Source organism: Saccostrea echinata, unplaced genomic scaffold (assembly GCF_033153115.1).
Source record: "Saccostrea echinata isolate AGI-Se365-2 ecotype Australia unplaced genomic scaffold, CSIRO_AGI_Sech_v1 ptg000054l, whole genome shotgun sequence".
Classification (NCBI taxonomy): domain Eukaryota; kingdom Metazoa; phylum Mollusca; class Bivalvia; order Ostreida; family Ostreidae; genus Saccostrea; species Saccostrea echinata.
The window spans coordinates 16,751,521-16,764,800 of NW_026889803.1; the positions used below are offsets into that span (position 1 = coordinate 16,751,521).

General features: G+C 34.2%; 1 protein-coding gene across 2 annotated transcripts in view; it reads right to left on the reverse strand.

Moving 5' to 3' along the window:
- Window positions 1–11,263, reverse strand: part of LOC133206003 (junctophilin-1-like) — a 41,721-nt gene extending 30,458 nt beyond the window's left edge. Inside the window, exon 1 of one of the 2 annotated variants that reach the window (XM_061341908.1) lies at window positions 9,891–11,263. In XM_061341908.1, the coding sequence (XP_061197892.1) occupies window positions 9,891–10,275 (385 nt within the window). In that variant the 5' untranslated portion in view covers window positions 10,276–11,263. The remainder of the gene's footprint in view (window positions 1–9,890) is intronic. The other variant, XM_061341909.1, reaches the window with a different exon arrangement.
- Between the last annotated feature and the right edge of the window lie 2,017 nt (window positions 11,264–13,280).

Sequence of the window (13,280 nt, forward strand, 5' to 3'; positions counted from 1 at the left end):
CGTTTTCGAAATTCCGAGTCGGGGTCACTGAATATATGAATCATCTATAATGTTGTTATTTCATATTTAAAAATAGAGAGAGAAAATTGCTGCGTGCTCTAAAAAGCTACCTGCTCTCAAAAACGGAAGAAATTGTTCGATTATTCATGCTTTTGACATATTTTATCATTTCTGGTAAACATTTTTGGTAGGAAAGCGTATTGCAAGGTCATGATAAATTGGTTTAATCATATTAACTATCGTTTCAACTAATGAATAACCTTATCAATAATCTGTCAATAAACTCCACTTCCGTGGACCATTCAATTGTTTTTCGTCATCGTCTCAATTATTTTAAACTATTTTCTAACACGTTCTCTCTTTATGTCCATGGGAATGTCTGAGATATTTTCAAGCCAAAATCTTTTAGATCTTAAAGTTCATAGTTGTTACACTGGTGGTCAGGCAAAGCTAGAGGTCCTTCTGTCATGCAATTCGTCACTAAAATAAGCCTTGTCACCACACAGAGAGGCTCAAATAGCAAGCATCAACAAAACTTAACATTGTGTTTGGACTTCAGCAAACCATTAAGCGAGCCGCAAGAACTCTCTGGAACTTAAAGAAAACTGCGCATAAAAATAACTCATTTAACCACAACGCCCTTGCCCTCCGGTTTTCGGAAGATAACCTGAAATAACTCATTCACAACACGTAAATCAATATAAGTGATTTGAAATTAGCATCTGTATCAACCAGTGACACAAAAAATTACTGAAGGAAATATTGAAGGAAGCATTGTATTATATTTTTGGCCTCGTGTTGTGATGTAGAAAATCATGACTTTAAATTCATGAATACAATGAATATATCGATTATATTTATAAGTCTATTCCAAATCTCAGTATTTTAGGTCATGTCCTTTAAGTTTCAAAAGTATTTGAATGATCAAATGTTACAAAGAATAATAGAATGTAGAATGTTTGTTTCAACTGTTCTCCTGTTTGTGTCAAATACCATTTAAACGGATTTAACTGTACATGTAAATTAATTGCTTTCTCTATTAACAGGATTATGGATATCATTGCGAACCATCAAACCTACATTTATTATTATAAAATTATTATTATAAAAGAAAAGAGAACATTTTGACACCAAATACACGAAGTTAATTAAGTCACTCCGTGGCTGTGTCAACCTTTACGTCTCATTTGCATTACGAGGAATTGACCAACAGCACGTAAGATTTTTTAATTTGATACTTTGAACATTAAGTTTACACACTGAAAATTTCACCAACCCTAAGCATTTTACGCTTCCTGAAGATATAGGATCCGGGACATCAAGTTTTGTCCTGTGTATCCCTTTGTCTGTCTACGAAGACTCAAATTTGCCTATAACTTTTGTACACTCTTTAAGTATGGCACGCATACTCAGATTAAATTCCATATTGTTTTTCTAGCAGTTTATCACAGTCTGTAATAGTTGCCAGCATTGTGCAGTGGTTAGAGCGTCTGTTCTAGAGTCGCGGAGTAGGGAGTTGATCCTTACGTCGCGGGTTCGAATCACTGCGGGACGTGAAGACCGATCCTTCGGATAAACCAAGGTCCCATGTCGCAGTAGATGCTGGCACGAAAAAGATCCCTCACTGCTCAATGGCCCTGAGTGCCGAGTCTAAATTTGCAGTCCTTCACCGGCAAGTACTGGCGTCTCCATATGAGTGAAAAATTCTCGAGAGGGGCGTAATTCAAACAATAAACAAACACAGTCTGTAATTAAAAATTACCGATCGGGATCGCACAATATGCACACACCTACTCGTTTGGGATCGTCATTCATCTTAGATACATATGGATGGTCGACATGATACAAGTATTGCTTTTTCGAAAAGTTTTAACGTTTTAGCAACAATCTTCAAACAGTTAACTGATATATACACCTATCAGACCGTATTATTCTTAAGTGTAGTTCTTGGCTCAGCTTTTTACACTGAGACATTAGCCCTACCATATAGATAAATAATAATTTCATTGTTTTCATTCAAAAAATTACATTCTGTTAACCATGAAAATATAGAAAAACCTAATAATAGTTGGTATAAAAAGTGTGTGTGTCAGTTTCAATTATTGCAATTTTTTATTCGTTTTGTTGATTTTTGATTGTAAATCTTGAAAAATAACTAAGTCGTACGAAAAATCAGATCACCAGAAAATTACCTCCCTTGCCTTGAACAAGATTTCAACCAATGAAATAATTGAAAACTTTCACATCATGCATTTTCTACCAATCACAGTAGAGAGGAAGTACATAGTCCAAAGACTACAAAATATTTCAACTCCGATGACCGTCTTCCAAGGAAGACGGCAACAAATTAGTTAGTTAGTTCTACATAGTTCGCTTCGTTCGCTATAAATAGTATGTCCACAAACTGTTGTTTACGTCACAAATTGGCCACTTTCGGGGGAATTTGAGTTCTATAGACCAAACCTTGTTTTATCTTTGACTGTGCAAAACATTTATGCGATATGCATTCAGTTGTAGGCCTATACACGTAACTTATTAATTTTTAAATCATCGATATTGTAGCAACTTAAAACTCATGAATTTACAATGATAATGAGCTTCTCTCTGGGAAAAACTAGACTGCTTCCATGAAAAAGGGCTATTGAATTCTGTACGAAATTATTTGCTTTGAATTCATCACTGCAACATGCTGAATAGCTTTGCCCAAAGAGACGCCAATATCACATTAAGCACATATTTATATACTTAAGACGTATATACATCCAGTAAATATATGAATCATGTCTCCCTCGTGGAATATGTCCTCAGATAGGAGACAAAATTATGGCGATTTTTCAATATGGGCAATTTAGCATACTTGAAAATGGCTGGTTGATGGTCCTAAAATGGCCCGTAATTGATGGATGTTAAGTGCATCGGTCAGAAGTGACATTTATAGGTTGCTGAAAGTTTCAGATCCAACTCCAAATTTTTTCATGTTGTTAGATTATATAGAACTTGTTTAGTGGTTTTCATTTGTTTGACAATTCGTACATTGGTTTTCATTTTCATCATTTCAACATTTTTAAAATTAAAAAAATCTAAAAGAATGTATTAATTTTCTTTCAATGTGAAATCATTTCTACTTACAAATTCAAAGAATTGACGAAGTTTTGATATGTTATACGCGATTCGGATATTATGCATATTTTTTTATCTAAACAATCGACAGAAAGGGAAAAAATATAACAAGGACAATTCCTGAATCTTGTGAATCTCAACTATCCTAAAAAAAATTAATGTATTTCTTGAAAGTCATACATCATCTGTGCGTATAAAGCCCCAGGGTGAAAAATATTTTCTGTTATCTTGTAATTATTCTGGTTACAGACATAATGCACGGAATATTATAGTTAATTATGGAACCTTTTCGTACTTAACTTTCATTCGCTGCTAAACAGTCTTAAATATTGGGGGAGGGGGAGGGGGTTCGCTTGAAATTCAAGCTTTATATTGATCAGTGCTCGCACCGTATTTAATTTCATACGGTGCCTCCAATGTGACAAACAGAAGTACGTGTAATTGTTCTCTGGGTCAAACTATAAATATTTATGATATCAAAGAAATGCTCGTAGTTTTTTTTCTTATGACATTGTCTTTGGTTAATTTCCTCCCCAATTTTTTCCTCCCCTGTACTTATAAAAGGAATATTTAATTATTCTACATAGTATATAAAATATTATACTTTAAAACTTCCTGGTACAGGATTTTTCTTATTACCTAAATAGAATTACGGTACTTTGACAATTACGGAACTTTAACAATTACGACACTTTGACTATTTCCCTGAATGACCTTGATTTCTTACCTATAACCTTAAGATTTTCCCTGTCTTGAGACTAGATGTTACACGTATGTTAATTACAATGAAATTTAACATTTATCACTGGAATTATTATTCTATACCAATCTTCCTATCAAATGACTTGCAAATGTTAAAAATTTTGAATTTAAACCTTTTTCGTGTAAGGAGGCATTGTCTAGAAACCAAGGAGTAACAGACAAACTGGCTAAGGGACAGGCCCAAACTATTTATCTTCCGCATTTGCAAAGAGGGGACAAAAAGATAATTAAGATGCATATGGTTTTAATAAAAATCATTAATTTAAGGAGGCTGGGGGGTCAACAAATTAACCATCAGATATAACTTAATTTTTTAGATATATCTTAAGGTGTCAAATATCATTTGGCAAAGAAAAATTTCACACATTTTAGTTTTAAAATTTGATCATTTTTGTATATCTTTATATGGAGCTCTTCTTCTAAAGAAGATCAAAAAAGCCTGAAAATGGCCACAACTACCCAGCCCTCTTAATTGCTGGATTTTAGCAATAAGAGATTTCAAAAAATTATAATTATTTGCAAAAATTGTAAGTCGTTTGGTGTTCTCCAGGAAATGTGAAAAAAATATCGTATCTTGGACTACATTTATTTGTTTTCATAAATATGTGTATCTTTTGTTATTAGTTTTCTTTTTGTAGTTACAAGATACATGTTGGTTTCCTATTGATCATTGTCCCAATATCTGTCACAAGAGAGAGGTCTAACTGAACTGATTTTTGTATCCGCTCCCACTACTTTTAGTAGTCGTAGTACTTTAACAACCCTCCCCTCCCCGGCTTCCTACTCCCAATGGCATGGGATTTTTCTAGATCACTTAGGTATTTTTTGTCAAGTTTGTTAGTGCTGAAATCGATATATGCACACATGGTAAACATCGGCAATTATCTGATTTACTGCGTGTTTTAGACAATTCCCCTGCACTGAGATCGATGGTTTATAGTACGGATCGATTTTCAAATACTCAAGTCTGTTACGGAAAAAAAACTCCGATCGCTACAAGGTCATAACAAAGCTGCTACTGAACAAAAAAATCCATATATAAACTGCCTGGTGTAGATACTGCGGAAAACTTCCATAGATTATACTCATTGTCTTGAATACAAAAGCTAAGCCATTGAAAATGTCACTTCGGTATTGACACAAAATTGTCTGTTTGAAATACATGTATTCAATTGAATGAAATTTATGGACGACCGCTTCCTGGTATTTTCGTACAGATATGTTCATTTTTGCTCTGACAATGGATTTATGCACAAAATTGATATTCTGTTTAACCCCTTAGGGTATTTTTCATATGTATATGGCGGAAGGCTAAATATGAATCAAACTTTTATACAATTAAGCTCTAGTATTCTTTACATAAGTTTCATTGATTTATCGAGTATTTGCACTCTTGCCGAAAAACTGCATTCTTCGTCTCGAGAAAAAAAAACAGTAAATATTGACGAACTCAGCAACTTTTGCCGGAAATGTGGGTTTGATCTTGATTTTGTAAGACATTCCAGAGAGGGCTTCAAATTAAAGCAGCTCGTCTTTTGTTCATGCAACGAACATTTTTTTTTTTTTTAAAAAATGCAGAAGTGTGCAGCAAGATCAAAGAGAACTGAAGATAATGATATTTCCACAAAGAAAGTTTGTCTGGTAGCTATTAAATATGTTTTAAACAGGGTCGATAGCGTATGAAATTTAAACTCAAATGCAAACAACATGAAATACATGCACGATAAGAAAGACTAAATTTAAGTTGCATTTTGAAAAAAAAAATTAGCATGGAAGACATCAGTTTTAAATAATTGAGAAATGTTGTTCTTTGGTTTGGCAATAATCACGTTTGGCTTCCATGTTTTGGTATCATTTATTCCAAGAGGAATTCACTGAAGCAGCAATACATTTTAGCATCTCTATTACAGAATGTACAAGGACTTCAATTCAAAATGGAAAATATGCATCATTTCACTGTCACTGACCGTAATTAATGTAATACACATGAATAAATTAAGGTTTGCCTCGAATATCCGTTGGAAGTTTAGAATATTGTATTGAATAATGCATATAGGAATGCATTTCAACAAGAAATACACTGCTAAAGGATAGAGCTTGTCTGTTTACTTGTATAGGATTTCTGGTATATTGTTAGAATATGCCTGGTATACTGATAGAATATGCCTGGTATAGTGAAAGAATATGCCTGGTATATTGAAAGAATATGTCTGGTATACTGATAGAATATGTCTAGTGTATTGATAAAGGATGTCTGGCATACTGACAGAGTGTGTCTGGTATAGTAACAGTATGTCTGGTATACTGACAGAGTATGCCTGGTATAGTGACAGTATGTCTGGTATAGTGACAGTATGTCTGGTATAGTGACAGTTTGTCTGGTACACTGGTAGAGTATGTCTGGTATATTGACAGTATGTCTGGTACACTGATAGAGTATGTCTGGTATAGTAACAACACGTCTGGTACACTGATAGAGTATGTCTGGTATAGTGACAGTGTGTCTGGTACACTGATAGCGTATCTTTTGTATACTGATAGAGTACATTGTATTTCTGGTATAGTGACAGAATGTCTGGCATACTAACAGAGTATGGTATGGTATGGTATGGTATATTGGTATACTAGTATTATGACTTGTATTCTGCTATTATATGTCTGGTATATTGATGTTTGAACGTTTGATAAACTGATATTGTATTTTTAGTATACAAGTAATAATGTCAGGAATACCAATATACTTTATTATGGTATAATATGTCTGATAAACTGCTTAAGTATATTCTTGTATACTGATAGAGTATGTCCTTGTATACTGGTATAGTATGTCTGACAAACTGATATAGTATGTTCTGTTATATGAAATAGTATGTCTGGTATACAGCACGAGTCGTGATATTTGATTTTTGTCAACGTACACACTCATCACTTCTAAAAGTCTTTCATTTTCTCCTTTTTCACTCCAGTCAGACTTAGCACAATAAAGGGTGATCGTATTCAACGTGCAGTTGGTATCAAATGTTTCCATTCATCTACTTGCATACATTGTTCTTAAAAGTTTAACACATGAAAATCAAGGGATTCATTAGAAGATTCTGGAAAATTTCATAACTTTCGTTGGTCAAGGCACAAAGGATCATATACATATAATGGACTGCGAGAACTAGATATGTATAATACAAGCGTATCAAAGAAAGAGAGGAAGTCATTTATTTAGGGAAAAAACACATCAAAAACCAACATCGTCAAAGGAGTTTTAGCTACAAATATTAAAGGTATAATTGAATAGTTCCCTACGTCCGATTTCATAAAGAATACGAGCATTTTCCACGTGGATTTCAAGACTGAAAAAAAAAGTGTGTCCAGGTCAACGGAGACTATTTTGGGGGATTGATATAATTTAATTTATGATAATGACGCTCATTAATTTACCGCACACCAGTTGCCAGAACTTTTGAAATGCCCCTCGTATATTGTATATGTATGCAGATAAATATAGAAAATTTCAGCATCCTTGAGACACAATTTTTCGTAAAATGCTTTTGTTTTTCTTCTTTTTGCCATTTTTTTTCCACTTTCAGGGGAAATATCCAAGAATAGTCAAAATATAGTTCTGTTATTTAAACTCTTTCTCTCAAGAACCAGAAATCAGACCAGAAAAGACAAAGGTTGTGCAAAAGCTTCTTTTTGTGGAGTAAATTTAAGTCTGTTCAAGTCATTATTATATTTTTTTTTATTTGTTTATAATACATGTAATATGCTACTACCACCCTTTCAATTCGTCATCATCAATATTTAGTCCAATACTGATTTTCTGGGAAATAGTCAAATCCAGCGAAAACATAACTTTTGACACGATCGAAAATAAACGTCCTCTGGCAATTAATAATTTTGATGCCTGTGTAATACAAAATGCAGCCACAGCGTTCTAGCTAGACTGTCAACACTCCAAAAGCCCTAGATCATATACTAGTACATGCATTTGTTTTCTTAGAAAAGAGCTCAGACCTCAAAGTATACGTTATACAATACATATACATTTAAATACATGTAGTTGGAACTTTCCTATAAAATCGGCAATTCGTAATCACTCCACGTAAATCTATAAGATGTCATCCTTAAAGGTAATTGATTTTTTTTTTTTGGGGGGGGGGTCTCTTTCTTTACATGAAATCACTCGTGTCTAATTATGCCCCCCCCCCCCCCCAAAAAAAATCAATAAGTCTTGAACTGCTTCAAATATAATTATTAAGAACAAAATTAAATTGCGTGTGACCTCAACATATATCTATTGGCCACTGATTTCTCCGACTGGTTTCTCTATATTGGAAATGACACTCTTTCATCACGATACTAGTTTGGCTTGATCCAAATGATCGATTGAAGGATCACTGGACTTTGCAGTACAATTACATGACTGATGTACATTGTCGCCAAAAGTCATTTCCTCTAATGAAGTCAATAACATTGCTCTGTTTACTAAATAGTTACCATTTTTCTCTTGCTTCTACGATGGCCAAGGGTATTTTCCAATACAAAGCCCGGTGTTTTTCTTTGCCAATATCAAGTTTATCTCGCCTATCGATCTCAACAATTAGCAATCATCTTCAGGAGAGATGGCTCTGCTTAATTCTTAACAGATGTTACGGAGGTTAAATAATATTGACGACGATGCTCGCGAAGCACAAAATAATCTCTGTAATCCCTTCATATTTAGGCGAAAATGGCCATTTTAAAAAGAATTCATATTAATTGATTAAATTATTATCGGTATTTTATGGATATCTGAACTCGGTTGTTAATGAGAAAAAAAAATGTTCAATTTTGTTTCGTTTCTGTTCAATTTGATTTTATTACCGTGGCACATCCGTCATTTCGGCGGTTGATCTGGTTTTTATCTATATTTTAAATGCCAAAACATCTGCCGGTGTATTTTTCACTGGAAACATCACAATTAACCAACGAAGGTCAATAATATATATGTAATCTTTCAACAGACTGTATTACGAAACATGTTAAAGATTTAAAATGTAAATATATTGACAAAACTAATTATATAGTTGTAAGAGACAGGGAGCAATAGAGAGATGAGTTAATCTAAGTTTTGGAGGATAAATCCTGATATCCTGTGTCGATATCACATCTCCACATTGCTCTGATCATCTTGCCTCACCTGCCAACTTTTGTTGTCATGGTAACCAGAAGTAAAGAAATCGCAGACTTTTTTTCTGCAGCAATAGTCAGCAGAAATCGTTGGTAATATAGACATCACACATAATGACAGGAAAACATGTATGTAGGCATTTTTAATACATAATTTGAAAACGGTAACGTTATCGTAAATAATTATTTTTCTCTCGTTATTTGAAGTCTTACTCTTCTCATTAATAATGTTAGCAAAGCCTTAATTGAGCTACTTTGCCTGACGGTGGCATTGGTATCTCTAGGTCGATTACTTTTTACTTATTATTTCTTTCGAGTTGTGTAAAGTTAATGTACAGGATAAGACCAGAATGAGATAAATATCTGAATTAATATTGAATCTCTGGTACGAAATCCGTTTAACTGCCTTATAAAACGTCCGACTCTCATCAATAAATCTTTGAGCCGATGATGATGATGTAGATAATGATAATGACGATTTGTCAACGGGTGGTACCGTAAGACTTAAGGTTACGACCGGAATCCATCTGTACATGCTTGATCGGCCTCTTCACTTGTATAAACTAAGCACAAAATAAAGGGTAATGTATAATAAATGCATGATGCGTTGTACACCATTTCGAAAGTAAAAGGATTCGGGGAAATAGTACTCGAGTGCAGTGCAAACAACCATAAATCTGTAAGGAGTAGATCAACGTTGGGTATGACCGGTCATATTTTGCAATGAGGATCAGCTGCCATGTTGCTTTTTTTCAACATGGCGTCATAAATATTATATATCAGGTGTGAAACATAAAAGCACATACATTGAGGTGAAAAAAAGGGTGATTTCAAAAGAAAATTACCTCCATCTGCGTAGGTTTCGCACCCGTAACCATCTTGGAGCCCCGTGGTCCATGTACCCTCGTATCGAGCACCGGAAGTCAGACTCTGTCGAACACCATAGCGACCTTTGAACCCTTGGGTCCATTCTCCTTTATAAATCCACCGCCCTTTGGTCTCTACGCCTAGTCCATGACGCTTTCCTTGAAACCATTGCCCTTTATAATTATTTCCACTTGGCCATGTGTAAACACCAGAAATTTCGAAACCAAACTGCCAGGCGCCAGAATACTCCCCTTGCCCCTTGGGTCCCGTGCAAACTCCGTGACCGTGTGCTTTCCCTTCCTCCCAGCCCCCGCAGTATGTCCCTCCATCCTCAAAATCGAAACGCCCTCCGCCAGTTGTCATTTGGACCTACGGGACATGTGTCGTAGGACCACTAACTCCAATATAACCCTACACTCGAATGGACCAAAGTTATCGACATCTTCGAAAGAGCCAGCTAAGTACCCCTTTATCATTCATGCATACTCACGTGGTCTTAGTAATTTTCCAATTTCACATTTATATATATTTTTTTCAGAAAGTTTACAGTAAATCCGTCAATTGTAAAATTGTAAATATGAAAACATTAACACAATTATTTCAATCCGCAAGCAGCATCATTATTCATAATTTTAAAATCCAATCGGTATGAATTTTCCAGTTTACAAAATTAGTGCACTTAACTACACATGGAGAATATATTGTGAGGACGATAATGCACAACAGCTATCTTCTACGATCGCATGTACTTGAATGATCCTTCTTAAAGCATGGCCGTTATCGGTAATAGAGTTAATTTCGGTAGCACTTTGGTCACTTTTCCCCAATCTACATCACTTATTCCAGCAGTGGTGGTCGCTATCTTCCACGCGCCATCTTAAAAGCAATGATAATTTGTGTTCGAAAGTGTCTTACGGTCTTAATCATAATCAAATCGGGGGAAAAGACACTGCGAGCCGAGTCGAAAACAGCTTCGGTAGGGCGAATAAATTATGCGAAAGATGTCGGCCATTGCATTCGCTTGCTCTTCAGAAGATCGGAGAAACGATTTGCCTAATAAGGTCGCCCATGTGTTATTGGGCGAACAGGTTTGACTCGAGTTTCCCTCATCGCCGGGCAATGTGAAAACACAAGACCGACGACTAAGAACACATGTGTAGATAAGTTTTCTTATTATAAACAAGACACTCGATATGATGGATATTTACCTATATATTTCCAACGGAAGCGCCCGACATTAGAATTTTTTTTCTCACTGAAAGAAGCAAGTTTACTCCTCGCTCCGAAATATACCTCTTGCGTATCAGATGTGAAAAAGGATAGCGCAAAATATCACACTATATGGAATAAAATTGTATATAGTTTAGCAGCTTCACGACAAATGAATAATTAATACTTTGTAGCGCAGTATTCTGTTGGGTTGTGTATATATGAAATCAATATATTTTACAATCAGCTGCTGTAGCCATTTCGATACTTCTCGCGGTTTTTCCATCAGTTGTGTGTGTCTGGATGCTGAATAGCATTGAAATCATCTAGCAGAGCGACAGGTGGAATTTTTATTGACTTATTGACATAATAGGATTTCAGCAATTGTAGAATATTTGACAAACAAAATTCTAGCTATTGATTTTTGGGGTTTACAGTTCTAAAAACCGGAGTAATCGGGGTCGTCAAAACGTTTTGTGTAAATAAAATCGTTGATCTTACTATCGATATATTGAAAGGGTAATATGTTGTTGTTGTTTTTTTGTTTGTTTGTTTGTCTGTCTGTCTGTCTGATTGTTTGTTTTGTTTTTTAACAAATTAGAATTTATACTTTCATAAATGCTAAACAAAATTGGGATACAGAATTGGGTAAACCTAACAATCTTCTAAAATGAAGCTTTAAGGTCAGCTTCAGGTTTTTTTCTTTTCTTTTTTAATAATTCTTTTGCAGAATTTTATGTATAAATTTACAAAGAGGAAAGAAAATCCATCGCATAAAAATTGCGACAATTATTATAAGTTTACAATGTGGTCAGCAATGGATAAAATTAGATTGTTCAAATCCTCAAGTACATATCTTAACCTGTCAATGAGAACTTTGCTAAAAAGGGAAATAAATCCGTATCCATCAATCTTTTGTAAATTGAATTACAATCTTCAAAAATTATAAAATGGTTGTCTTCTCGAAAGAATTAAGAAATTAATTAACAAGGTACATGTATAGACGTTTAAGAATTAAAAATATGATGACTCCGGGTTTTAGAATATTGAAAAAAAATAAGGGAGGAGGAGAAAAGGAAATTCAATTAGTGAAATCAGTCAATTATTTCAAATTTCTAGAAATTTCTCCAAAGTCGCTGCTTTTTTAATTTTTTTTCATCATTGTATTAAATTTAAATGGTTATTGAATACAAGTTCTTCTTTTGGAAATTGGACCTATAGGCCTAACATAGTATATTGTCCACACTGACTCCAGTTCGCGCGTATTACATGTATATTCATTTATTTCTCTCTCTCTCTTTCTCACACACACACACAAAATGAAACATAAATGGTAGAGGTACATGTACATATTTACAACAATTTGGAAGAGCAGAAATTAATTGAGGAGAACAGACAATATGTCATAAATTCTGATAGTAAATGTACATGTTACCCCGCCTCAGCGTTAGCAACCTTGATTTGATCAACTTGAATCTATAAACTACATAGGTATAATAATGCATACTAATGTGGCAACTGACTTTCTTACTCTTCCGAAGGAAATAAACTTTGACGGGATCAGTGTTTGTCATCAATTACAGAATTTTATAACATTTGGATGTACTTAATATTTTTTGTAACAAAACATCTTTCCAAATTAATATTACAAATTACATTGCATTCCAGTAATTAGTAAAATTCTTCGTAGAACCACCAAGGTTGGATCGACAATAAATTATTGGAAAAATAGTGTTAGTACTTCTAGCCATTACAATGTCATTAATGAATCAATGAATTAAACGTAATTTCTAAAATTATAAAATAATTTCCATACTGACGGCATATTTCTGTTATGTCAATACACCACGAGCTATGTACTGAATAAAGATGGCTTCACGATTGCGACATAGATGCATACATGTAGGATTGTTCATGAATAATGAAATATGACCGATGTGTTTTAATGTTGCTGATCAGATGCGCTATATATATACTATTTATATAGCCTACAAGCAAATGAAGTAATATTGAAATACCAGTACTTTGAATCCAGTGTCATTGTAAGAATTTTTAAGTACTTTTATCGTGATGAATTCCAATATAGTTTCTAAGAATACCGGTAATTTGAAACCAATGAATTATTGGGTACTTTTATCGTAATTTATTCCACTCTGAGT